At 46.2% G+C, this 25,075-nt stretch overlaps 1 protein-coding gene across 1 annotated transcript in view; it reads right to left on the bottom strand.

Annotated features, from left to right (window-relative positions):
* Positions 1-1,358: 1,358 nt before the first annotated feature.
* Positions 1,359-25,075, bottom strand: part of CADM4 (cell adhesion molecule 4) — a 202,290-nt gene continuing 178,573 nt past the window's right edge. Inside the window, exons 2-9 of the mRNA XM_058196348.1 lie at positions 23,633-23,779; positions 23,215-23,367; positions 20,728-20,862; positions 18,800-18,961; positions 13,760-13,850; positions 9,035-9,207; positions 6,936-7,064; positions 1,359-2,396 (exon numbers count right to left, since the gene is read on the bottom strand). Of these exons, the coding sequence (XP_058052331.1) occupies positions 2,287-2,396; positions 6,936-7,064; positions 9,035-9,207; positions 13,760-13,850; positions 18,800-18,961; positions 20,728-20,862; positions 23,215-23,367; positions 23,633-23,779 (1,100 nt within the window). The 3' untranslated portion in view covers positions 1,359-2,286. The remainder of the gene's footprint in view (positions 2,397-6,935; positions 7,065-9,034; positions 9,208-13,759; positions 13,851-18,799; positions 18,962-20,727; positions 20,863-23,214; positions 23,368-23,632; positions 23,780-25,075) is intronic.

Genomic DNA, 25,075 nt, shown 5'->3' with positions numbered 1-25,075 from the left:
GGGGGCGGGGAACGGCAGCTGCCTTGGGAATGGTGCGATAGGAAAGGCGTTCCAAGACGAAGTTCTCCAAAATTCAGCTATTCCAGGCATTATTATTATTATTTTTTTTAAATCCACAGCAGTCCAAGTTGCAATTGTCCCTGGGGCAAAGCGGATGTTTTTAAGAGTGGCTCCGGAACCCCATCTTCTACCACAGCTGCATCTTAGAAGGTGAAGTTCATTGAAACAGGATCCATGCCTGGAGGCTGAGCGGTCTCTACGTTTCGGTTCTGGTTCTGGTTTTTTTTTTGTTTGTTTGTTTCGTTTTGCAGAGCGGCCAAAATCAGCTTCTTCTGATGGAGACGGACTGGGGAAAGGAGGAGCAGGAAGGAGAGGGAGAAGAGGAGAGGACAAGGAGAGGAAAAGAGAAGAAGGAAAGGAGAGGAAGAGAAAGAGGAGAGGGGGAGGGGGGGAAGAGAGAAGGAAAGAAGAAGAAAAGGAAGAAGAAGAGGAGAGGGTAGCCTAGACCAGGGGTCTCCAACCTTGGCAACTTGTAAGACCGTTGGACTTACAACTCCCAAAAAACTGGCTGAGGAACTCTGGGAGTTGAAGTCCACAAGACTTAAAAGTTGCCAAGGTTGGAGACCCCTGGTCTAGGCCAGGGGTCTCCAACCTTGGTCCCTTTAAGACTTGTGGACTTCAACTCCCAGACTCCCTCAGCCAGCAAAGCCTTAAAGGGACCAAGGTTGGAGACCCCTGGTCTAGGCTACCTATTTTTTTCCTGGGGTCTTAGTTCAGAGAGCAGGATGGTCATTACCAACTACACAAAAGGGAAGGAGAGAGGGAGAGAGGGAGGGAGGGAAGGAGGGAGGGACGAGGAGCTGGAGACAAGTCAACTGTAATCTGCATTCACCAATATATTTAAGCCGGCTGGACTTTTAAAAAAACACAACCGTAACAATAAAATAAAAAAAAATAGCCATGTCTTCCACCTTCCGCAGAAGCTGGCCCAACAAGCTGTGCTGCTGTCCAGATGGACGGATGACAAGGGGTGACCATGGTGCGGGGAACTGGATGCTCAAGTGGGCTTCGTGGGGCCCATTTCCTGCCCTCCCGCCAAGAAGGTCACAATAACAAGGATGAGACAGACAGACAGACAGAGAGAGACAGACAACCCCCCCTTCCCCCGTCCTTTTTCCTCCCTCCCTCGCCCGCCCTCGCCCTCCCCAAAACTATCATGGCTTTGAAGAAATAAAAACCTGCTTCTGACAGCCCAAGAAGTCCTCGAGCAGCCCGGCTCTGACCGGGAAAAGCATGCAGCCGAAAAGGATTTTTCCCCCACCCGCCCACCCACCCTGAAGAGACCCCCACCCCTTCCCCTCAAGACATCCCCAAGACGCCTCTCGGGGCAGATGCCCATCATGCCGCGGCACTCCTGAATGGCGGGACGGCGGAGGGTGAAGGACGCAGACACAAGGTTCTCCATGGTCATCCAGAACCTCGGAACTCAAAGGTCTAAGGGTTCTCCATCCATCCCGAAGACCGGGGTGCCCCCAAAGCTACCCCCATAAGCTCTGCCCTCCCTCCCCAGATACTGTGAATCTCAGTGCTAATACCTGGGAAGGTTGGATCTAACAAGGAATGGTGGTGGTGGGGAGGTGGAGGGGGCACTGGGAGGTCCCCTCACCTTCAACATCCCGTGGGTCTTCCATCTCCCATTCGGACTTTTATTTACAAACAGCCCCTTTCCCCCCACCTCCCTCAAAAGTACTGATTCCACCCCAAAGGGGGGAAAAAAATGCTGCAGCTCTGGCCCACCCCCCCCCATCCTCCCTTTTTTTGGGGGGGAGGAAGGGGTGGGGGACGGAGCCAAGCATTGCCTGCCCAGCCCTACCAAATTAACAGGGTGGGGAATGCAAAGGTTTTGGTGGGAAGAGGCATCTGAAGGCAGAGGGGAGGGGGTGGAGCTTCCTGGATAAGGGGAGGGGTTAAAAAGTCCTCGGTTTCAAAAATCAAACGGGGGGGGGGGGGAAAGAGTGGCAGCCCGCAGGTGGTCGGTTTTGTACACGATGGGGTGGTTGTTGTTGTTTTTTTTGTATTCCTTAAAGCGTTTTTTTTTTCGTTCGGGTTTTTCCGTTTTTTTTGAAGCCAGCCCTCCCCACCCCACCCCCACCCGGCTTTTCTCCAATCCTCTCCCCTTTTCCAGTGCAGACCCCCTTCCTTCACCAGCTTCTCCCCACACAGCACCCAAACACCCCTTTCCCTCCCACTTCTCCTCCTCCTCCTCCTCCTCTTCCTTCCTCCGGCTTAGATGAAAAACTCCTCCTTGCGTTTATGACCATCTCCGCCATTCAGAAAAGCCTCGCGGGCTTCTCCGTGCTCATCCAGACCGCTGGCCTCATGCGTCAAGTAGGAACCTGTGATGGCAGAAAAGAGGGGTGGGAGGGAGAGAGAGAGAGAGAGGAGGGTAGATTAAGTGTGTCCCCCAAACTGGCTCCACTCTTGTCCAGTTCAGGGTTCTCCAACCAGGAGTGGGATTCAGCCGGTTCAGACCGGTTCAGGCGAACCGTTAGCTCCGACGATCAGCTGGGCCTGCCTGCCCGTCCCTGCACTATACGCGGCAGAGCGGATTGCCGCGCCTCAGCTGTTTCACTCACTGGGCCTGAAGTAGAAGGTAAGTTTTAAAGCTGTTTTTAAACATAGTGCGTGTGCCGAGTGCGTCTTTGGCGCACATGCACTCAGTGAATCGGTTGTTACACAGGTTGAATCCCACCACTGTCTCCAACCTTGGCAACTTTTAAGAATTGTGGACTTCAACTCTCAGAATTCTGAGAGTTGAAGCCTGCAATTCTTAAAGTTGCCAAGATTGGAGACCTCCGGTCTAGTTCATCCTTAAGTTGGTGGCAGGTACAAACAACCAGGTCCATACCGAAAGTCTAAAATTACTGATTTATCCCTCAAGCCTATGCACAGAATATATTTTAATGTAAGCATGGTGTATTAATAGTAGGATTACACGGATTGGATGATTGGAAAGAACATGAATAGATTTACTCTGTGTGTTTAAACGACTGTGATTGGTACTAGAAGTGTACACTAAAACACTGAAGAATGAAAGCACGATGGATGAAACTTTAATATTAATAGATGTGAAGAGTTAAATAAGGGAAATATGAAATAACATAGCAGGTGAAAGGCAGAAGATAGAAAAGAAATGTCTGAATATTACGGTAACATTAAAAAAAGTTAAAATAGAGATAGAAATTAGAGGGGAATAATAGTATACGTGTGTGTGTGTGTGTGTGTGTGTGTGTGTGTGTGTGTGTGTAGGTCTTGGCATATACGGGTCTTTTCCCGTGCAAGGTTGAGAGTATCTTGGCGACGTTTCGACAAAGTCTCACTCATCATCTTCAGGCTGGTGCTTTCGGCTTCTTGCTTGTGTGAGCAAAGCGTGGTTGGAGCTCCCGTCTCTCTATAAATACTGGTGGGGAGGTGGGGAGTGTTGCTGTGAGCGGGTTGGTTGGCTGTGTGGTTGCATCTTGATTGGTAGATGGAGTGGGTGTTTGCAGATTGGTCGGCTGCTTCGTAGCATCCTGTGTGGGTGTGGTCCTAGTCTTTTGTTCCTGAGCTTTGGTGTTGTGGCCTCTGGAGTTCTGTGATGTGATGTCTTGAGCAGATGGCTGTGATGCAGCATCCTGGGTTTTGGTTTGGCTTCGAGTCTGAGGTCTTGTCATGCGTTCCTGGCGTGTGTCAGCTTGCTTTGTATAGGGATTGGAGAGGGGCGCAGTAGCCAGTGGTGCCAGCATGTTCTGGCTTCTGGATGGTGGTTGTGTTTCGTCTGTGGGATGGGTTTGGGTTTGAATCTGGTGAGGATGATTGGTGGTGGAGGATGTATATATTTGTATAAGAAATATGTAATAATAAGAGAGAGGTTTAGAAATTGAAGGGTGGTAGTATTAGGTATTTTTCTAACAATATGAAACAATGAAAATCAAAAGTAATAACTATGAGTAATAATATTATGTCTATTTGCATTAAAATGTGTGATACCAAGCTATCACACTATTCACACATTGATATGTACAAATAATATAAAATAAAAAAACTTGGTAAATAGGAATTGTCTCAGACTATCGGTTTGCACATGGGTAGAATTAAATAAGGGTTAATGGTGTTTGGGAGGAGGGTATTACATTTTGTCCTGTTGTGACGGCATGAAGATTCTAAACTGATGCTCCGCTTGACTCCTCCCCCCTGGCTCTGGGGGAGGAGCCAAATGGGGCATCAGTTTAGAATCTTTATTCTCTGTATAAACCGTAGTCTCTCTCCTACAGTTTTCTGGCACAATTTTTATTGATTGAACAGAAGGTTTCCTCATGTTCTGCCGCTCTTTAGTATCTTAAGCAGGGGGGAAGAAATGAAAGTCAGCTTTGGTCCTCTGTGAATTGGAAGGTAAGGAAGCTGAAGGATTAAACATGATGGCTCTTCTCCACACTGACATCGGTGGAGCTGGTCAGACGAGCTTTGGATGCATGACAAGACTTTATTCCAAGGGATAAAACGATTGCCCTTTGAGGGACCTTCTTTTTAAAATTCATTTCAACAACAGTCGCTGGTTGAGATGGCTATAGAGGTTGATTCAACCAACCAATCAACCCAGAATGCCACTCTGACTGGACCACCCTTCAATTGACTTGAAGGTTTGATCTCAGGAGGGTTGGAAGAACAAGAAGCAAGAGTTGAGGGGAAGACGCTCAACTCTAGAGACCTCCCTTCCTCAAAAAGAAAATCCCAGGACAAGAAACTGGACCAACTTTTCACTAATAAATTTAACCCATATTACTGGATCATGTCATGCAGCATTCCCCAATGCCCCAGGTTTAACAAGGTTGGAATAATAACCTTGTTATTACTGTGTTTTCCCCAAAATAAGATCGGGTCTTATATTAATTTTTGCTCCAAAAGACACATTATGGCTTATTTTCCGGTTAGGTCTTATTTTGGGGGAAATACAGTACTAAACGCCTCCGTCTGGTTGATGATCTTAATTGGGGCTTATTTTTGGAGTAGGGCTTATATTACGAGCATCCTGAAAAATCATTTTCCGGTTGGGTCTTATTTTGGGGGAAATACAGTACTAAACGCCTCCATCTGCTGACGATGTTAACTGGGGCTTATTTTTGGGGTAGGGCTTATAGTACGAGCATCCTGAAAAATCCTGCTAGGGCAATGGTTCTCAACCTTTAATACAATTCCCCACGATGTGGCAACCCCAACCGTAAAATTATTTTTTTTAGGCAGCGATCTCAGCGCGCCTCAGCAGCCGCAGAAGGGGGGGAAAAGCGGCAAACTGTTTTTTTGAATTTATCGCGCCTGAAGCTGTATTGGCTAGCGATCTGAACTGCTTGCGATTGCCTTGAGGACGGAGGCATTAAAGCGGAGACTCCTCTCCTATTAAGTTTATCGTGCCTGAAGCCAGATTAGGCTAGCGATTGGGAGTGATTGCAGCCGGCTTGAGAGGGAGACATCAGAGCAAAGATTTGTCTCTTTTTTAATTCATCGCGCCTGAAGCCGAATTTGGCTAGCGATTTGAAGAGTCTGCAGCTGGCTTGTGGAGTCAACCATTGGAGCGCAATTCTTCGACTCGCAAGTATACTTCCCATATTTCCGATGGTCTTAGGCGACCCCCGGCAAATCGTCATTCGACCCCCAACGGGGTCGCAACCCACAGGTTGAGAACCGCTGTGCTAGGGGCTTATTTTCTGGTTGGGTCTTTTTTTGGGGGGGGATGGGGAAACAGGGTATTCTCTGGGTAACAGAACAAAGATGATAAGGAAGAGCCAGGCAGGCATCTGGCTTTATGGTTTGGGCAGCTTTTGTCAATCCAGTGTCCTTCAGAGGTTGTGACTGTCATCCCACCAGCCACAAGAGACATCGTGGCTGTGCGGGTCTGCAACAGAAGTCTTACAGCTGTTGGCTCCAAGGTGGGAGTGCTTTGCCTAGAAGACTCATCTTAAGAATTACAGCCCGTCGGGGCTGAATCACAAACCCATCCCAATTCGACTGGATGCCAAAAAAACAGCAGCTTCAGTCCAGGAAGGCAGACAATAATAACTCTTGCAAGCCACAGGAGAGCCAGCAAACCGTGACACTCATAGATCATGTCAAGTGCCATCATATTTCAACCCAACTCACACACCTACATGGCTGTTAGCTCTGGCGTATTATTTAAGGTATGTACAAGGCCAAGTTATTTGTGAGGCTGGAGGTATCTGCTCATCCCACTAGGGTCAGACAGAATAGAACAGGGGTGAAATGTGAAATTTGTTACTACCGGTTCTGTGGGCGTGGCTTGGTGTTGGTGGGGTAATGTGACTGGGTGGACGTGGCCAGCTTTTTTTTTTTTTAACTCGGCTGAAGAGGTTGTAAGAAAATGCTTTTAAAAGGCTCCTCTGACGATCTCAGCTGAGTTGCCTGATTGTCAGAGGCTTTTCTTTTCTTTTAAAAGCATTTTTTTTGCCTTTAAAAGAAAGAAAAGCCTCTGACGACTTTTTGCGAGAAATGGGCCCATTTTTGGCCTCCCAAACCTCCCATATGTCACGTTTTTGCCCTCCCCGGCCCCCAGAGCACTCTGCAGGCCTCCCAAACCCTCTGCACACCACATTTTTGCGAAAAACGGGCCTGATTTTTGCAAAAACGGGACCCGCAGAGAGTTTGGGAGGCCTACAGAGTGCTCCTGGGGGCTGGGGAGGGCAAAAACGTATTTTTTCTTGTTTTCCTCTTTAAAATCTTGGTGCGTCTTATATTCCGGTGCGTCTTTTGGCCGAAAAATATGATAACATGCTTGCAATGTCCACTTAGAAGCAATCCGAAAATGAACACCAGGTTTCCATTCCTTGGTTAGCAGTGAGAGACGAGGTAACTTAAAGAGACCCTCCTGGGTTCCCCTCACTCACCTTTCTGCCGGATGGAGCACCACACCATGACGATGAGTACACAGATGACGAGAAAAACGAGGAGAGCCAGGATGCCCCCTACAATGGCATAGGGCACTGAAGTCTGGGCCTCTACAATAGCCCCAGGATCTGCAAAGGAGAAGGAAGGTGCTGAAGACACGAAATGAAGGTGGAAACGCCTCTGGCAAGAATTGCGCTGCTTTGCAAAAGAAAAGGGGGAAGGAAGGGTCTCCTCCATTTTTCCTATTTCTGGCCACCCTGCCTCTTGGCAGCAGGGAGCCAAGGGCCCGAATCAGCAGCCATTTCTACCACAGGCCTCAGCAGAAAACGTTTCCCCTTGACGTCTCTGGAGATTCTCAAGTCATCCAGGTCATGGTTGTCCCGGGTTTTGTTTTGTTTTCCAGAGGCAACTGGGCTTTTTTGTTTTTCTTTGAAGACGTTTCACTTCTCATCCAAGAAGCGCCTTCAGTTCTTCAGAAGAGAAGAGTTCTTCAGAGCTGAAGAAGCTTCTTGGATGAGAAGTGAAATGTCTTCAAAGAAAAACCAGGAAGTCCAGTTGCCTCATGAAAAAAAAAAATCACTGTTGGATTTCGTCTTGACCTGGAAGGATGAGCTTTGCAGTTGGTTCTCACCAACAGCTGGCTGACCCAGACTGAAAAAGGCTCCATCTCCATCTGGGGACTCGCAGCGTGCCCCATTTTGGAACTGGAAAGCCTCCTGCACCAACCTGGAAGCCAAAACAGGGGGCGGGGCACACGCGTGGGGGGCGCTCGCATTGAATTTTGGGGGTTCGGGCATGCACGCTTGCACTTTGGGCACTAAGCACCAAAAAGGTTAACCGTCACTGGCTTAGGCCAACTGTTCTAAAGCTGCATGCTGTGCCGACCTCTGAAACTAAAACTGAAACTCCTCTCCTCCGCTTGGGTTTTGCTTGTGTTGGAAAACCTGCTTTTGGTATTGTATATTTACTTTTATATTATATATGAAGAGAAGTTATTGAATCCTGATGAATCAGTTACTGGCGTGTGCTTTCTGGATGTGATTGCTGCTGCAAACTCTTGACAGTCCTTGCAGCAAATAGCGAACAACCAAGTCAGCTTCAGTACATTATTACAGCCTGACCGCTTGAATACCCCAATCAGTTGTTCCAGGCTGCAGGGATTGCCACAGACCATCGCCTCCTCCATGCCTCACATTTTTGACTACGTATAAGTCGTATCCAAATTTTCAGCCTCTTTCGGGGGTGGGGAGGAGTGTGTCTTATACTCCGAAAAATACGGTAGTTAAAATTATTTTAAAAACATTTCAATTTTTGTCATTCACATGTCCCTCCTTCGACATCCTTTCCTTCAATGATTATATTCCGCCATTTCTTTTGATATTAATGTTAGACTTCTTCTTCTGCGGCAAATTGGCCCGTGGCGAATTAGCCATGGTGAGTTGTCCCATGATGAGTTGCCCGTGGCCAGTTGTCCTAGACCAGTGGTTCTCAACCTTTATAGTGCTGCGACCCCTTTAACACAATTCCCCACGATGTGGCGACCCCAACCGCAGAAGGGGGGGAAAAGCGGCAAACTGTTTTTTTGAATTTATCGCGCCTGAAACCGTATTGGCTAGCGATCTGAACTGCTTGCGATTGCCTTGAGGACGGAGGCATTAAAGCGGAGACTCCTCCCCTATTAAGTTTATCGCGCCTGAAGCCAGATTAGGCTAGCGATTGGGAGTGATTGCAGCTGGCTTGAGAGGGAGACATCAGAGCAAAGATTTCTCTCTTTTTTAATTCATCGCGCCTCAAGCCGAATTCGGCTAGCGATTTGAAGAGCCTGCAGCTGGCTTGTGGAGTCAACCAATGGAGCGCAATTCTTCGACTCGCAAGTATATACTTCCCATATTTCTGATGGTCTTAGGTGACCCCTGGCAAATCGTCATTCGACCCCCAACGGGGTCGCGACCCACAGGTTGAGAACCACTGTCCTAGACCCAAGTGCGGCAGCTGGGACTTGGGACCACAAAGACCAAAAGGAGCAACTGCCGGAAGATCGGGAACGTGAGGTTGAGGCAGAAGCCGAGGAGGCTGCAAAAATTTTGCTTTGACTTACCATAAACCACCAGGACGTACTGGTCCGAGGACCGTCCATGTTTATTGGCCACTTGGCACGAGTACGTGCCGTTATCCAGCATGCTAAGGCTGGGGATGGTCAGCACTTCGCCCTCTATCAGAGCTCGCTCGGGCAACGTGTCGTTCGCTCGGCTCCATTTAATGTCTCTGGGCCTGGAAGGGGCACCCAAAAGAATCGATTAGCCCATGCCTCAACCCCGGCCTCCTTCGCTGGTGCCGCCTTCTGGCCACCAGCACAGCATCCTTTCCACCTCCACACACACACACACACACACACACAGACTTTCGAAAAACCAGCTCTTTTCTCTTCAAGGTTATCCGCTGCCAGACCAGGTGATGGATGGATACGTGAGGCAGCAGCTGGATCAAGGGGCCACTCCAGTAATAACTCTGCTCAGGAATCGTACCCATCAGTCAGGCGGGTCAGGGAGAGAGGCAAGGACAGCTTGTTTCATAAAAGGGGCCTCTGTGGCTCAGACTGGTAAGACAGCCTGTTATTAAACACAGCTGCTTGCAATTACTGCAGGTTCAAGCCCCACCAGGCCCAAGGTTGACTCAGCCTTCCATCCTTTATAAGGTAGGTAAAATGAGGACCCAGATTGTTGGGGGCAATAAAAGTTGACTTTGTATATAATATACAAATGGATGAAGACTGTTGCTTGACATAGTATAAGCCGCCCTGAGTCTTTGGAGAAGGATGGGATATAAATGCAAATAAATAAAAAAAAGATGGGGGAAAATTTTTTAGGATCGGGTCTCAGGACCTGTAGGAAGTTAGCACCCACCCCTCTCCTAGAAGAATGAAATGATCTAGGAAATATTAAAAAGGTAATAAAATATTATACCTCCCTGGATGATGACAAATGGAGAAAGATGTTTTTTGAGGCAGGAAGCAGACTCACTTTTAATAGCCCCCCCACACCCTCCTCAATAGCCCACAGCAGATGTCACCACTTAAGAGATAAAGAGATAGCTAGGTCTATTCATAAGCAAATGCCCTGACCCAAGATCCAACAAAGGTAGGATTAGCCCTCTACCCATCTAGCAATAGAACTCGCCACATGGCACCTGGGGAGATTGCATCACCCAGCAAGGCTCAACCAAGTGGTGGATTTCAAATTTCTTTATTACCGGTTCTGTGAGTGTGGCTTGGTAGGCATGGCATGGCTAGGTGGGCGTGGCTTGGTGGGCGTGGCAGGGGAAAGATACTGCAAAATCTCCATTCCCTCCCCACTCCAGGGGAAGGTTGCTGCAAAATCCCCATTTCCTCCCAATCAGACTCGGGAGGCAGAAAATAGAGGGGGGCGGGACCAGTCAGAATTTTTACTACCGGTTCTCCGAACTACTCAAAATTTCCACTCCCAGTTTGCCAGAACTGGTCAGAACCTGCTGAAAACCACCTCTGACAGGGTAGCATCCTTCCTGGTTGGATGCTGATGAACATAATACAACAGTGTGAATCTCCCACCCCTGACAAAACAGGCCCAAAGAATTTTATATCAATAGCAAAATAGTTAAGAGGGAAGACAATCGTGATACAAATAATATACAAAGATATAAAAATAATAAAGATTATCCATAATAATGACCAAAAAAAATAGAGGCAAGATTAAAATCCCCCAAACCTTCTGTTAACCAACTGTTATGGTAATTGACTCATAGAAAATTTACCACAAGCTTTAATCCAAAATCATCCCCCCAAATTACCGGTAAGCCTAATTGATCCCGGATCTGATAACCGCATCTAGCAATTATCAGTGGCTGATTGGTTAAATGCAGTAAATCTAATCTTCAAAGCCAATCTACCCAGGACAGAAATCCTGTCCCTTCGTGCAGAGAAGAGCAACCAAGATGATTAGGGGACTGGAGGCTAAAACATATGAAGAACAGTTGCAGGAACTGGGTATGTCTAGTTTAATAAAAAGAAGAACTAGGGGAGACATGATAGCAGTGTTCCAATATCTCAGGGGCTGCCACAAAGAAGAGGGAATCAAGCTATTCTCCAAGGCACCTGAGGGTAGGACAAGAAGCAATGGGTGGAAACTAATCAAGGAGAGAAGCAATTTAGAATTAAGGAGAAATTTCCTGACAGTTAGAACAATTAATCAGTGGGACAACTTGCCTGCAGAAGTTGTGAATGCTCCAACACTGGACGTTTTTAAGAAGATGTTGGATAACCATTTGTCTGAAGTGGTGTAGGGTTTCCTGCCTAAGCAGGGGATTGGACTAGAAGACCTCCAAGGTCCCTTCCAACTCTGTTTATTCTATTCTATTCTATTCTATTCTATTCTAGTCTAGTCTAGTCTATTCTTGTGCCTCTTGGCATTAGCGGCAAAATACAGAGATGAAAGACAGACCAGAATTGTTGACACAATGAGCAAGGAGCAAGCAAGGGTTTTTTTCTTGTCTTATTTTTCCATATTCTTTTTTTTTTTAACCAAACTGCGTCTCCTTTGCCAAGGTTATATAAGAACATGCCAAACCCGATCGTTGGAGGAGAAAAGTGACTCAAATGTGCATGTGCTACCAACAGCTATTCCTCTTCTGAACTGCCATTGGCTGCGAAAACTGTCTCCCATGTCTCATTTTTCACACATGCACGCACACACCGTTTTTGAAACAGCTGATGCTCCAAAACAGAGAGAAGTCAAAATTGAAATCAACATCTCCCGGAAGAGGATGGGATGATTTGCACTAGATCAAAAAGGTTCTCGGTTGGTTTATATGTAGTGCCAAAAAAAAAAAAAAAATAGGGATTCCACATCACTAAATTGGGCCAAACGAATTGTAGAAATTAAGATTTAGATTTGCACGGTGGGAGGGGCGGGAGTCAACGAGTCTTGAAGTTCATCATCATCATCATGGTGGCTCAACAGACTAATGCAGTCTGTTATTAACAGCAGCTGCTTGCAATTACTGCAGGTTCAAGCCCCACCAGGCCCAAGGTTGACTCAGCCTTCCATCCTTTATAAGGTAGGTAAAATGCGGACCCAGATTGTTGGGGGCAATAAGTTGACTTTGTATATAATATACAAATGGATGAAGACTATTGCTTGACATAGTGTAAGCCACCCTGAGTCTTCGGAGAAGGGCGGGATATAAATGCAAAATAAAATAAAATAAAAAATGCTGGCTGGGGAATTCTGGAAGTTGAAGTCCACACATTTTCAAGTGGTCACGGTTAAGAAACACTGTTTTATGGCATTCCACTCCACTAACTTTGAACTCTGCCCTCCATTTTTTACTTACCGTATATACTCGAGTATAAGCCGAGTTTTTCAGCATGTTTTTTGTGCTGAAAAACGTCCCCTCGGCTTATACTCGAGTATATACGGCTTATACTCGAGTTTTTTTTTTTTTCGTTTTTTTCACATTATACCGGCCGGCGCGAACTTGGCGGGCTTTTGCTTTAGCGCGGGGAAGCCCTGCCGGTGCAGTGAGAGGGCGGGGCGGGGGAGCCGCCAGCCTTCTTGGCCGAGGGAGGGAGGGTTTCGCCGACCGGTAGGTGCCTCATTTCCCACCCTCGGCTTATACTCGAGTCCCCAGTTTACCCCAGTTTTTGGGGTAAAATTGGGGACCTCGGCTTATACTCGGATCGGCTTATATTCGAGTATATACGGTAGCTCTGCCCCTCAAGCCCAAAAATCTTATTTTAGAAATGGAATCAGTTAGTGGACCTTGAAATCTTAAGGTGTTTTGTTTTTTTTAAAGGCAGAACCTTCAAACTTAAAATCTGCCCAGTTCTTTTCTAAGGCACCCTGTACCCTGGGTAGGGTGAGAAATTTATTTATTAGATGTTTATCCTGCTTTTACTATTTTTATAAATAACTCAAGGCAGCAACCATAGCTAATACTCCTTCCTCCCCCTATTTTCCCCACAACAACCCTGTGAGATAGGTTGGAACAAGAGAGAGAGAGACTGGCTCAAAGTCACCCAGTCGGCTTTCATGCCTAAGGTGTGACTAGAACTCACTGTCTCTTGGTGATTGGCTCAAAGTCACCCAATCGGCTTTCATATCTAAGGTGTGACTAGAATTCACAGTCTCCTGGTGATTGGCTCAAAGTCACTCAAGCTTTCATGCCTAAAGCAGGACTAGAACTCACTGTCTTCTGGTGCTTGGCTCATCCAGTTGGCTTTCATGCTTAAGGCAGAACTAGAACTCACACTCTTCCCAGCATGCTGTCTGGGGAATTCTGGGAGCTAAAGGTTCAGAAACATTGCTTCAGAATTCCACACCCAACGGCCATCGGCCACGCTGGCTGACAATCCGAAATCTACTAGTTCTCTCCGAGGTTCCCAGGCTTGGCTGATCATCTACTCTCCGAGAACTGCTTCTTCCCATCAAGAGAGCCCAAAAGCAACTTTTGTGAAAAATTGGGTTTTTGATCTATTGTTTTAGTTAAAATGCAGACAGAGGCAGATTTGGTCTAATAATCAATACCCTTGGTTGACGAAGCCCAAAATACTTCTTACTTGACAGCTCTCATTTGTTAGGGGTCGCCAATTTCAGCTTTTCTCAGCACCAGATTTGGGTTTTAATAAATGTCAGTAAAAATTGGTCTTTAAAAAAAAAAAAAAAAGAACAGGGTAACCGCTGCCACAGCTATGTACTTCCTTTTCCCAGGATTTCTGCACAAGGTTCTTTCCTGCTTCCACCAAAATAAGCCCAAAATTTGCTTTTTCCCATCCAGAAGAAGGACTTACAGTGGGTTGCCGTTTACAGCACAAGTCAAAATTAAGGTGTCTCCTTCCCTCATGACTCCCTGAGGGGGATGAATTCTCGCTGTGGGTGAATCTAGAAAGAGAGAGAGAGAGAGAGAGAGAGAAAGAACCGAAATAATAATAATGTTCTACTAACAATTTATGGGCAATACAAAATATAAATACAAAATTTGTATTTTCGAAAGACCTTGGAGATTCCTGTCTTTTATTGGCTTAAAAATGCACAAACTCCTCAAGAAGAAGAAGACGCAAACTGTGGAAGCAATTGTTCCTTCAGAATTAGGAATGCCGTCAGCCTGATGTGACGCCACAGCAAGTTTAGAATGATTTGCGAGTAGCCCTCGAGTTACGACCGTAATGGAACATGCCCATCATGGTTTTAAGTCGTAAGAGTCATAAAATGGATCAGTCGCATCACCAACCCGATTTTTTTCAACCTCTGTTGTCGTGCTTGTTAAGCTAAGGTAGTGGTAGAAAGTGAATACGGTAGTCACTGAGTAAATGCCGTGGTGGTCATTAAGCAAATCTATTATAAGTGCCGGTTTGGGGTATAAACTATAGTCACGTGACTATGGGATGCTAAAAGGTAAAGGTAAAGGTTCCCTCGCATATATGTGCTAGTCATTCCCGACTCTATTCGGCGGTGCTCATCTCCACTTCAAAGCTGAAGGGCCAGCACTGTCCGAAGACGTCTCCGTGGTTATGTGGCCGGCCTGACTCAACACCAAAGGCGCACAGAACACTGTTCCCTTCCCACCAAAGGTGGTCCCTATTTTTCTACTTGCATTTTTTTACGTGCTTTCGAACTGCTAGGTTGGCAGAAGCTAGGACAAGGAACGGGAGCTCACCCCGTTACGCGGCAGCACTAGGGATTTGAACTGCTGAAGTGCCGATCTTTCTTAGCCACTGCATCCCTTCATGGGATGCTACAAATGGCTATAAAAGCAGCCAAGCTGTCGAGCATCTAAAGTAATAGGACTGCATGGGGGGTGGGGAGGGGAACAACTGTTGGAACTTCGGATTCAGGTCATAAGTCCCCTTTTCGAGTCCTGTCGCAACTTGGAACTGTCACTACGTCGTAAGTCAAAGACTAGCTGCATTCCCCTCGGTAGCTTTTCTTTAACAAGGACTGTCGAATTAAAAGACCGAGGCAGAAGTCGGCTTCCGTCAAACACGTTGAGGTTGGTTCAAAATGTTTCTGACAGCTCACTGAAGGAGTCCCTTTGTAGCCATTGTAGGAGGGAACTCACGGAAGCAAAAAAATATCAGAGCCCGGTCGCCCTTATTCCGACATACCAATTTGAATCAAAGGCAGAAGCTTGAGGGAGCTTCAGCTTTTGAATCCAGTGTGTGTGAGTCGGAAAAGGTGCTCCTGGTCTCCTTCTGATCTCTGGAAGAAATCCTGGCATTCGTCTCCCTGTGACAGCCTTTCAGATTTTTTGACGAGTTGCTATCCTTGTTCCTTTAATCCCTCTTCACAAGATTTAGTTTCCACTCCTCTGACCGTCTTCTCACACTTGTCTGAACTAGTTCCAGATTGCCTTTTTTTCCCCCCCTCCTTTTTTTTTTTTTTTGGACTCATATCACACGGCTGTCTCAGGCGTCTGTCTCTTACTCCGCTACTACCGCTGCAAGTTCTTCTCCACAAAAGAGGCAGAGCCAAGCCAGAAATTCCCCGCTCCGCAGCGGTGCAATTGATCCGTTTCCTAAAATATTAACTTTGCATCTGACAGCATGTCCAACCTCCCAGGACACGGTGGGGGCTCCGTAGCTAAGGGATGCGGCGGCTCATTGGCTAGGACGCTGAGCTTGTCTATCAGAAAGGTCAGCAGTTCGGCAGTTCGAATCCCTAGCGCCGCATAACGGGGTGAACTCCCGTGACTTGTCTCACTCAGCTTCTGCCAACCTAGCAGTTCGAAAGCACGTAAAAAAAAATGCAAGTAGAAAAAATAGGGGCCACCTTTGGTGGGAAGGGAACAGCGTTCCGTGCGCCTCTGGCATTGAGTCATGGCGGCCAGGTGATCACGGAGACGTCTTCGGACAGCGCTGGCTCTTCGGCTTTGAAACGGAGATGAGCATCGCCTCCTAGAGTCAGGAACAACTAGCAAATACGTGCGAGGGGAACCTTTACCTTTACCTTTTACCAGCCTCCCGGTTCCTTCCTGCTCCTTTCCCGGCTGATCAAGATCTTTTCAAATTTTATTTCTGCCTCCTTAGAATATGAGCTAACCTGTCTAGCCAGGGGTCATCCACAAATGATCAGCATTCTCTCCGCTCCCTCGTCAAAAGTCATTAAAATGCTGGAGAGCCGGGGCTGAATCGTGGCGCATCTTCGCTCTGATGAAGAACCTTCTCCGCACTCTTTGACCTAAGATTTTCAAGCCAGCTATCTGTCTACTTCATGTCATACCACCCAACCTACACTTAACAACTTTGCTAATCAGACTATGGTAGAGTGTACTTGTTCAAATGTTGCTTCTGGGCTTGTCTGGGCGGCGTCCGGTTGATCGATGGGAAAACAGGGTATTGGACTAGATGAGTTTTTAATCTGATCTAGGAAACCTGCTCTCGCTCTTTGTTCTCCAGTTTAAAATGCTGGAGTCAAGCTATTCTCCAAAAGCACCTGAGGGGAGGACAAGAAGCAATGGGTGGGAACTAATCAAGGAGAGAAGCAACTTAGAACTAAGGAGAAATTTCCTGACAGTCAGAACAATTAATCAGTGGAACAGCTTGCCACCAGAAGTTGCCGGTGCTCCGTCACTGGAGGTTTTTAAGATGAGATTGGACAATCCTTTGTCTGAAGTGGTGTAAGGGTTTCCTGCCTAAGCAGGGGTTTGGACTACAACGGTGATGGCTTTTTGTCGCCGCGTGCCTGCACCCATAATGGATGCGTGACACACACACACAACCCCACCCTGTGGCCCGTTTTGAGCCTAGCAGGCCTCCCTGCAGCATACTGGGTTCAAAAATGGTCTGCGGGGGGTGGGGGTGGGGGAAATGTTTTTGGTCCCAGGTGGCTGCAGCGAGGCCTGCTAGGCCTAAAATGGGCCCACAGGTGGAGGGGGGGCGCTGCACACACATCCCGTGCTCTCCACCGTCCCCTGTGCATGCGCGCACAACCCCCCCTGTCCCCCGTGTATGTGCATGCAACCCCACGCCCCCGGGGTAGGTAGAGACCCAAAAATCAGCTGACTGGCAGGAGGCACGCACATGCGGGGTGAATTTGAGCTGGGTAACGACTCGCGTGCCCGCAGAGTGCCATAGGTTCACCATCATGGGATTAGAAGGCCTCCAAGGTGCCTTCCAACTCTGTTATTCTATTCTATTACTACTGGCTTTATATATATGTGTGTGTGTGTGTGTGTGTGTGTGTGTGTGTGTGTGTATACATACATACATACATATATATATATATATGTTTTCTGAGGTTTTTGCAGGTGTTTGTATGTAGGTCTTTGGTTATTCAGGTTTTCTCCCACGTAAAATTGGAAGTGTCTTGGCAACATTTCAACGAAGTCTCATTCGTCATCTTCAGGCTGGTGTTTACAGCTTCGTGTTTCTAGGAGCAAACCTTAAACACCAGCCTGAAGATGACGAATGAGACTTCGTCGAAATGTCGCCAAGACACTTCCAATTTTACGTGGGAGAAAACCCGAATAACCAAAGACCTACATATATATATATATATCCAAAATATGGCGCAGAATCCTTCCAATCCCAGGCTGTGGCAGAAACCCTGAGATTGAGGAAGATACATGCCACCCATAGGAGTGAGAAGGGAGTTTAATATATATACATATACATACATACATACATACATACATACATACATATATATATATATATACGTATATATATATCACACATTGCTCCCAGAAGCACGAAGCTGAAGCCTGAAGATGATGAATGAGACTTCGTCGAAACGTCGCCAAGACACTTCCAATTTTACGTGGGAGAAAACCCAAATAACCAAAGACCTACATACAAACACCCGCAAAAACCTCAGAAAACAAATATATATATATATATATATATATATATATATATATATATATATATATATATATATATATATATACACATACATATATATATATATATATATATACACACACACACACACACACACATATATATATATATATTTGCTTTCTTTACATGCTGAATTTGTAAACCAGAAACTTCTATAGCCAGAAGTGTGAACGTTTTACATCACTATCCCCTCAGAAACTTCATCCATCATTAATGCCTTAAAAAAAACAACTACACTTTATTTATTGTCAACAACTTTGGAAACCTGCTAGTAGGCAGAAAAAGGCAGAATAAAAAAAATTCAAAATGAGCGTGTAACGTAGTAGAAGCTGTTTTTCAAGCACAGCTCCCAAAGCGGAACAGCTAAATAAAATATTTTAAAACAATAAGCCAAGAATTAATATCGATATGTGAGTGGGGGGGGGGATAAACGATTCGTAGGAAAGACTTAAAGGATGAAGTGGGTACAAGAAACTGGAATTGTGCAGAATCTGATCAGGTAAACAGGTGACAATTAAAAGTATTTTTCCTTAGGGATCATCTTCCTGGATCCCGTGCCAATTAGTTGGTGGGGCGGAAATAAAGGACAAGTGGTGGTCGGAATGAAATCTTGGTGGAAAATCTGTCCACTTTAAGACCCCTCACTTTGAGGTTTTTGTCAGTCCCCCAAAGATAAACCAAACAGGAAACGTGACTAGATTAACTAATTCTACTTTAATATAATTTTGCAAGCCTGAAAGTACTTCAGGCTTTTTAAAAGCCCGTCTGTTAGGTCAGGTCCTTGCTTAATTTCTTCCTCTGACTGTTAAGCCACTGAGGGTTCATCATTGTTGCCTCCTTCATTCAAACAAGAAAAAAAAAAGGAAACCAGGATGCAAAAATGCAACGTGGCTCCATTTCTCGATCTCACTAACCCGATCCCGGTTTATAAAATCTTTCTACCTCTCCTGCCCCCCTCCCTCCCTAGAGAGCTCTCCAGCGGTCACTTACACTGTACATCTAGCACGTACTGCGTCTGCTTCCGCTGGCCACGCAGTGCCGGGTGGATGGCTTCGCACGTCACAATGCTGCTGTGGTCCTTGCGATCCACCCGGAAACGCACCATGCTGGCGATGCTGAATACTTTCCCATTTTCTTGCTTACTGCTTGTTCCTGAAATACACACAAAAAGCACAACAGCCCCGTCAGATAACCCTAGCGAGCAGTTAACAACTCCCCTGTGTCTGACTTTGGCAGCTTTTAAGATCTGTGGACTTCAACTCCCAGATATGTACCGTGTTTCCCCGAAAATAAGACCCCTGTCTTATATTTTTTTGAACCCCGAGATAAGCGCTTGGCCTTATTTTCGAAGAGGTCTTATTATTTTGGGGCGCATGGAGCAAGACGGGGCTCCTGTGGCCATCTTACCTGATTTCCAGCTCTGTCTCTCTAACCCTAACCAGAGGAAATGGCGGGGACCGGTTGCGCACACGTTTAAATATTTTTAGGGAGGGCTTATTTTCGGGGTGGGGGTGTGTTTTAGCGCATGCAGTCAAAAGCCCGATTGAGCTTATTATCCGGGGAGGTCTTATTTTCAGGAAAACAGGATATTATACCAGGGGTGTCAAACTCAATTTCAGTCAGGGCTGTTATTGACTTGGGGTTGGGGGGAGGGGCGTGACTGAGTGGGTGTGACCGACTGGGTGGGCGTGGCCAGCTTGATACCACTCCCCAAACTGCTGGCATATTTCCTCTTCATATTGGGTAGACCAGGCAGAAGCCATGCTGGCCTGATGTTGCCTCTTTGTACTGGGTAGACCGGGCTGAAGCAGTGTGAGCCAGCCGCTTACATTTTCCAGGATGGCCCTACAGATTGGATCCAACCACATCGCGGGCCAGATGTGGCCTGTGGGCCTTGAGTTTGACACACCACCACCCCCCCCGGTATTATATGGATAATTTCAACAATTGACTCTGGGTAGACTCAAAATAAAAACAATTTTAAAACATTACAAAAGTTAACATACACAACGGCCAAGCAGCGTCAAGCCAAATCACTAACCTAACTAAGAAGAGGGTCCATCCGCAACCTTGAAGCCCCAAGCCTGGACAAACACCCCACCCCCCAAAAAAACCCTGTTTCTTTATTGGAGAAACAGTTGTTGTCCATCCAAAACTGTCAGGCAGGAACTCAAAAGTGCTTTTTTTATATATTAAAAAAAGTCAACTGGATTGTTTTTTAGGAGGAGGAGGAGAGAAGGAGGAGGAGGAGGGGGAGAAGAAGAGAAGAGGAAAACGAAGAGGAAGGAGGAGGAGGAGGAGGAGAAGAAGAGGAGGAGGAGGAGGAGGAAAGAGAGGAGGTGGAGAAGAAGAAGAAGAGGAGGAGGAGGAGGAGGAGGAGGAGAGAAGGAGGAGGAGAAGAAGAAGAAGAGAAGACGAAGACGAAGACGAAGAGGGAGGAGGAGGAGGAGGAGGAGGGGGAGAAGAGGAGGAGGAGGAGGAGGAGGAGAAGGAGAAGGAGAAGAAGAGAAGACGAAGACGAAGACGAAGAGGGAGGAGGAGGAGGAGGAGGAGGAGGAGGAGGAGGAGGAGGAGGAGGAGGAGGAGGAGGAGGAGTTGGAGTTGTTCCACTTCTCATCCAAGAAGCTTCATCATGAGCTCCTTGGATGAGAAGCAAAACCACAGTCCAGCTACCTTTTGAGCGTTTTTGAGACAACTATGACCTGGATGACTGAGCATCTCCATAGACCTGTAAGGCAGAAGCATCTTCTCATCACTCAGGGCATCTATCTGGAGGATGTCAAGCGGAAGAACAGGTTGACTTGGGCCTAAACACCAACAGAAGAAGAAGTGCCTGGATCCCACTTCCCAGGAAACGTATTTTATTTTATTCGCCAGGTGGTTTCCACAGGGGCCCAATTCAGCATTTGGAATGATACCTTTTATCTCTTTCCGGTCCCGGTACCAGCGCAGGGAGGCTGCCGGGCGTGACCTGGGAACAGTGCAGGTTAGTTCAACTTCTCCTCCTTCTACCGCCTGTTCTTTCACCTCCACTAAAGGACTGTCCGGAGGGACTGGAAGAAGAAAAAAAACCCAGGCAGATCATTAGTCATTACCTCCTCCATCTCACATCCCATGGCTGAATCCTTCACCTGAGTACCTGAACCGCCTCCAATGCGGCAACTTTCTTAATTAATATTTCAACGGTTAGCAAGAGTTGGGAGGAGATGTCTTCACCCAAGCTTCACAATTCCGAGAAGGTCATTTTACGTAGGAAAACAAGGACTTAGCCTTCTACAATGAAGCTGAGAAGAAAAACAAAGAGAGACTCAAGGGATGGGCATGAATTTCTGGAGATTACAAGGGTTTGCTTAAATCCCTTGACCTCTATTTGTTCCTTCCAACATTTCGTGCTTGCAAAATAAGATTTTTTGGTTGTTTTTTTTTTTTTAAAAAAGGAGGTATAGGTTTTGTTTCATTTGCATCAATGCTTCCACTGATGTTCTCCTAAGGACGAATCCAAATCTTCTCTTTCTCTCTCTCTCTCTGAAGCTTATCTGCTCCCCTACCGCCAAAGGCTGACCTTGAGAAACGATCATGTCTTCTAATAGTCTTTTTTTGTCTGGCAGGTTAGGTAGATTCCCGCAAGTGTGACTTTCAGAAAGGCTACAGCTCAGCGTCAAAGCACATGCTCAGCACGCTAAAGATCTTAGGTTCAATCTCTGAGCTCTCCTGAGGGAGAATAAAGCAGACGGCTCTGAAATTGTGGACAGCCATGGAAGCCCGTCTAGACAATCGTATTGCCAGAATGTCCTTTGCACCGGCAGCTTCCAAAACATACCTGCCTCCCCCTCCCCCGCCTTTTGGGTCGGCTGCAGTCTGACTTTAGAGGGATGAGTTTTAGGAAAGGGGCGAAAACCCGTTTGCCAGATTGCAGGGTATGAAATCAGAGCAACACATAGATATTGAGCAGGCCTTCTAACTCATTTGGGGAGACAAATTACCTGACTCTGTGGTCTCTTCCCATAATCCTAAAAACTTCAACCAAAAACTTTCTACCATTGACCTCACCCCATTCCTAAGAGGACCATAAGGGGCGTGCATAAGCGCACAAACGTGCCTACCATTCCTGTCCTACTGTTTTTCTTTTCTTCTTCCTATATATATATGTATATGCTTATACCTCCTAATATTTACTCATATATGTTTATATACTATATAATCTTTTTGTATGATACTTATATATATTGTTGTGACCGCGGTGTGGCTCAGGCTGTAAGAAGCCTGTTATTAAAACACAGCTGCCTGCAATTACTGCAGGTTCTAGTCCCACCAGGTCCAAGGTTGACTCAGCCTTCCATCCTTTATTAAGGTAGGTAAAATGAGGACCCAGATTGTTGGGGGGGCAATAAGTTGACTTTGTAAATATACAAATAGAATGAGACTATTGCCTTACACACTGTAAGCCACCCTGAGTCTTCGGAGAAGGGCGGGATATAAATGTAAATAATAATAAAATAATAAATAAATAATAATAAAATAAAATAAAAATAAATAAATAAAACAAGTAAGTGATGGGTTTCTAGTGGTTTGTCCCGGTTCGGGTGAATCGGTAGTGGCTGCAGTGGGATGCTCCGCCCACCCACCCGGACATCATCATGGACGCTCAGTGGATGCGCAGAAGGTCCTGCGCATGTGCAGAAGTGCTGCACATGAGCAAATTGAGCCCGCATGGGCAGGCGCTCACAGTTCCAAAACGGTAGCGAAGGTAAGCGGAACCCACTACTGAGACAAATAGTTCCTCCATGCACATTATCAAGCAATTGAGTATTGTAAACTCAAGGGATGATATCAGCAGACCGGCTGTTTTTAATCTGGAGCAACCCCATCTTAGGCAAGGTGGTGTGTGGGGCAGGGATGAAAAGCTCCCGGTTCAGACCGGATTGGCTTATCCGGTAGCGATGGTGGTGGGTGGTTTGGGAAACCAGTAGCAAAAATCCCTGCTGAGCCGCGCGATCGTCAGAGCTTCTTTTTTTTAAACTTTTAAAAGCATTTTTTTACAACCTATTAGGGCGAATAGGTTGTAAAAAAATGCTTTTAAAAGTAAAAAAAAAAGATTGTGCAGCACAGCTGATCACACACCCCCTGCGCGCTGTTCTACTTACCTCATGCCTCCTTTTGGTGTGCACTGCGCACACACGCACCTCGCATTTGGTACATGGTGCTCAGTGTGCGTTGCCACGCGGCGCGCATGCGCAACCAGCGAACCGGTAGTAAACCGGTTTAGATTTCACCACTGGTGTGAGGGGGTATATTCAGTTTAAAAGACTAAGCTATGGGAGTCCAACCTTGACAACTTTAAGACTTAGGGACTTCAACTCCCAGAATTCCCCAGCCAGCCGGTTACTTAGCAGGGTGACACCTACCCAGCACTGTAAGGATGGCAATCTGATGGTGGGTGTCTTCTGTGTATAGCTGGCAATAGTATCCACCTTCATCTTCCAGACGGGCGTTGGAGAGCACGATGCGGACTTGTTTTTGGGTGAACTCCACCAACTGGAAACGTTCGTCCTTCAAGGCTGTAAGGAGCAGAAGGGAAATGCCTCAGTTGTGGACCAACAAAGCAAGCAAGGATCATCTTCATCTCCCAGGTCACAACAAGCCACACTCATGGTTCTGAACACACCTGGTCTCCAGTCCTGGACAACACTGTAGATCAACATGGAAGGACCATCAAGAAAGTAGATGACCCAACTTCCATGTGCTTCGTGGCTCTTTAGCTCAAACGGAGATCCCATCCCCAGCACACAAATAGACACCTTGAAGCTTTAGAAACAAGGTTACCTCGCGTGCCGTTGAAGAAGAGCGTCTGCCGAGATGGATTCTGGATCACCACGATGGAGCCGTCGTATTGGTGCAGTTTGCAATTGATCTCAGCCTGCCCGCCTTCTGCTACCGTCACATTCTCAGCTTGGACCTCCTGAGCTCTAGCTGGGATGGAGAAAAAGAGAGAAGGGGTTACCAGCCTTATTTTCTGAAGAAAGGATACCTGGTCATCATCAATTTGATCTCAAGACTTAAAATGGACACCTAACATCAAAAATGTCATCAAAAAAGCACAACAAAGAATGTTCTTTCTGCGCCAACTCAGAAAGCTCAAACTGCCCAAGGAGCTGCTGATCCAGTTCTACAGAGGAATTATTGAGTCTGTCATCTGCACCTCTATGAATGTCTGGTTTGGTTCTGCAATCCAACAAGAAAAACACAGACTTCAGAGGATAATTAGAACTGCAGAAAAAACAATGGCTACCAACCTGCCTTCCATTGAGGACCTGTATACTGCATGAGTCAAAAAGAGGGCTGTGAAAATATCTACAGACCCCTCGCATCCTGGACATAAATTGCTTCAAGGTCTACCCTCAAAACAACGCTATAGAGCACTGCACACCAGAACAACTAGACACAAGGACAGTTTTCCCACGAATGCCCTCACTCTGTTAAACAACTAATTCCCACAACACTGTCAAACTATTTACTAAGACTGTATTCTTCTTCTTCTTCTCATCCTTCCTATTATCTATCTCCTCCCACTTATGACTATAACCTTGTTGCTTGTATCTCTATGATTTTTACTGTTTCATTTGTTTCCTAGTATGATTTGATTGCTTATTTAGTAACCTATGACCTATCATTAAGTGTTGTATCTTTTTATTCTTGATGAATGTATTTTATTCTCCTTATGTACACTGAGAGCATATGCACCAAAGACAAATTCCTTCTGTATCCAATCACACTTGGCTAATAAAGAATTCTATTCTATTCTATTCTATTCTATTCTATTCTATTCTATTCTATTCTATTCTATTCTATTCTATTCTATTCTATTCTATTCTAGGAAGTCTGCTTACTGGGTGGACCCATCCTTATCAAAAACAGCTTCTTGCAAAGGGAATAGTAGATGGACTTCAAGGTAGCTTTGGAAATTCTGTGTCGGTGAGAACTAACTGAAAATAAGGATGTGCAAACTACATCCCTAAGAAATTACTTACTGCAACTTCAAGAGTTTTCTCCAAGCAAACCCCAGAGGGGAGCAGAAGAGGTCAGAAAATGAGTCAGAAAAACCATGCCGCTCCCCAACTTCGGCTGTCATATCTGGGTTGCAAAACTCCCCCTGCCCTTTAGATGGCAGGAGAGAGTAAGAGTTCTTTGCTATTAGCTAGTGTTTATCCAGTAATCTTCGTTTTTTGCCCAAATATGGTTGGTCTAGCCTCACTATTGGGGTATGTT

This window comes from Ahaetulla prasina, chromosome 10, assembly GCF_028640845.1.
Source record: "Ahaetulla prasina isolate Xishuangbanna chromosome 10, ASM2864084v1, whole genome shotgun sequence".
NCBI classification, from domain to species: domain Eukaryota; kingdom Metazoa; phylum Chordata; class Lepidosauria; order Squamata; family Colubridae; genus Ahaetulla; species Ahaetulla prasina.
The sequence above is the reverse complement of the archived record's forward strand: the minus strand, read 5'-3'. Positions and strand labels throughout refer to the sequence as shown.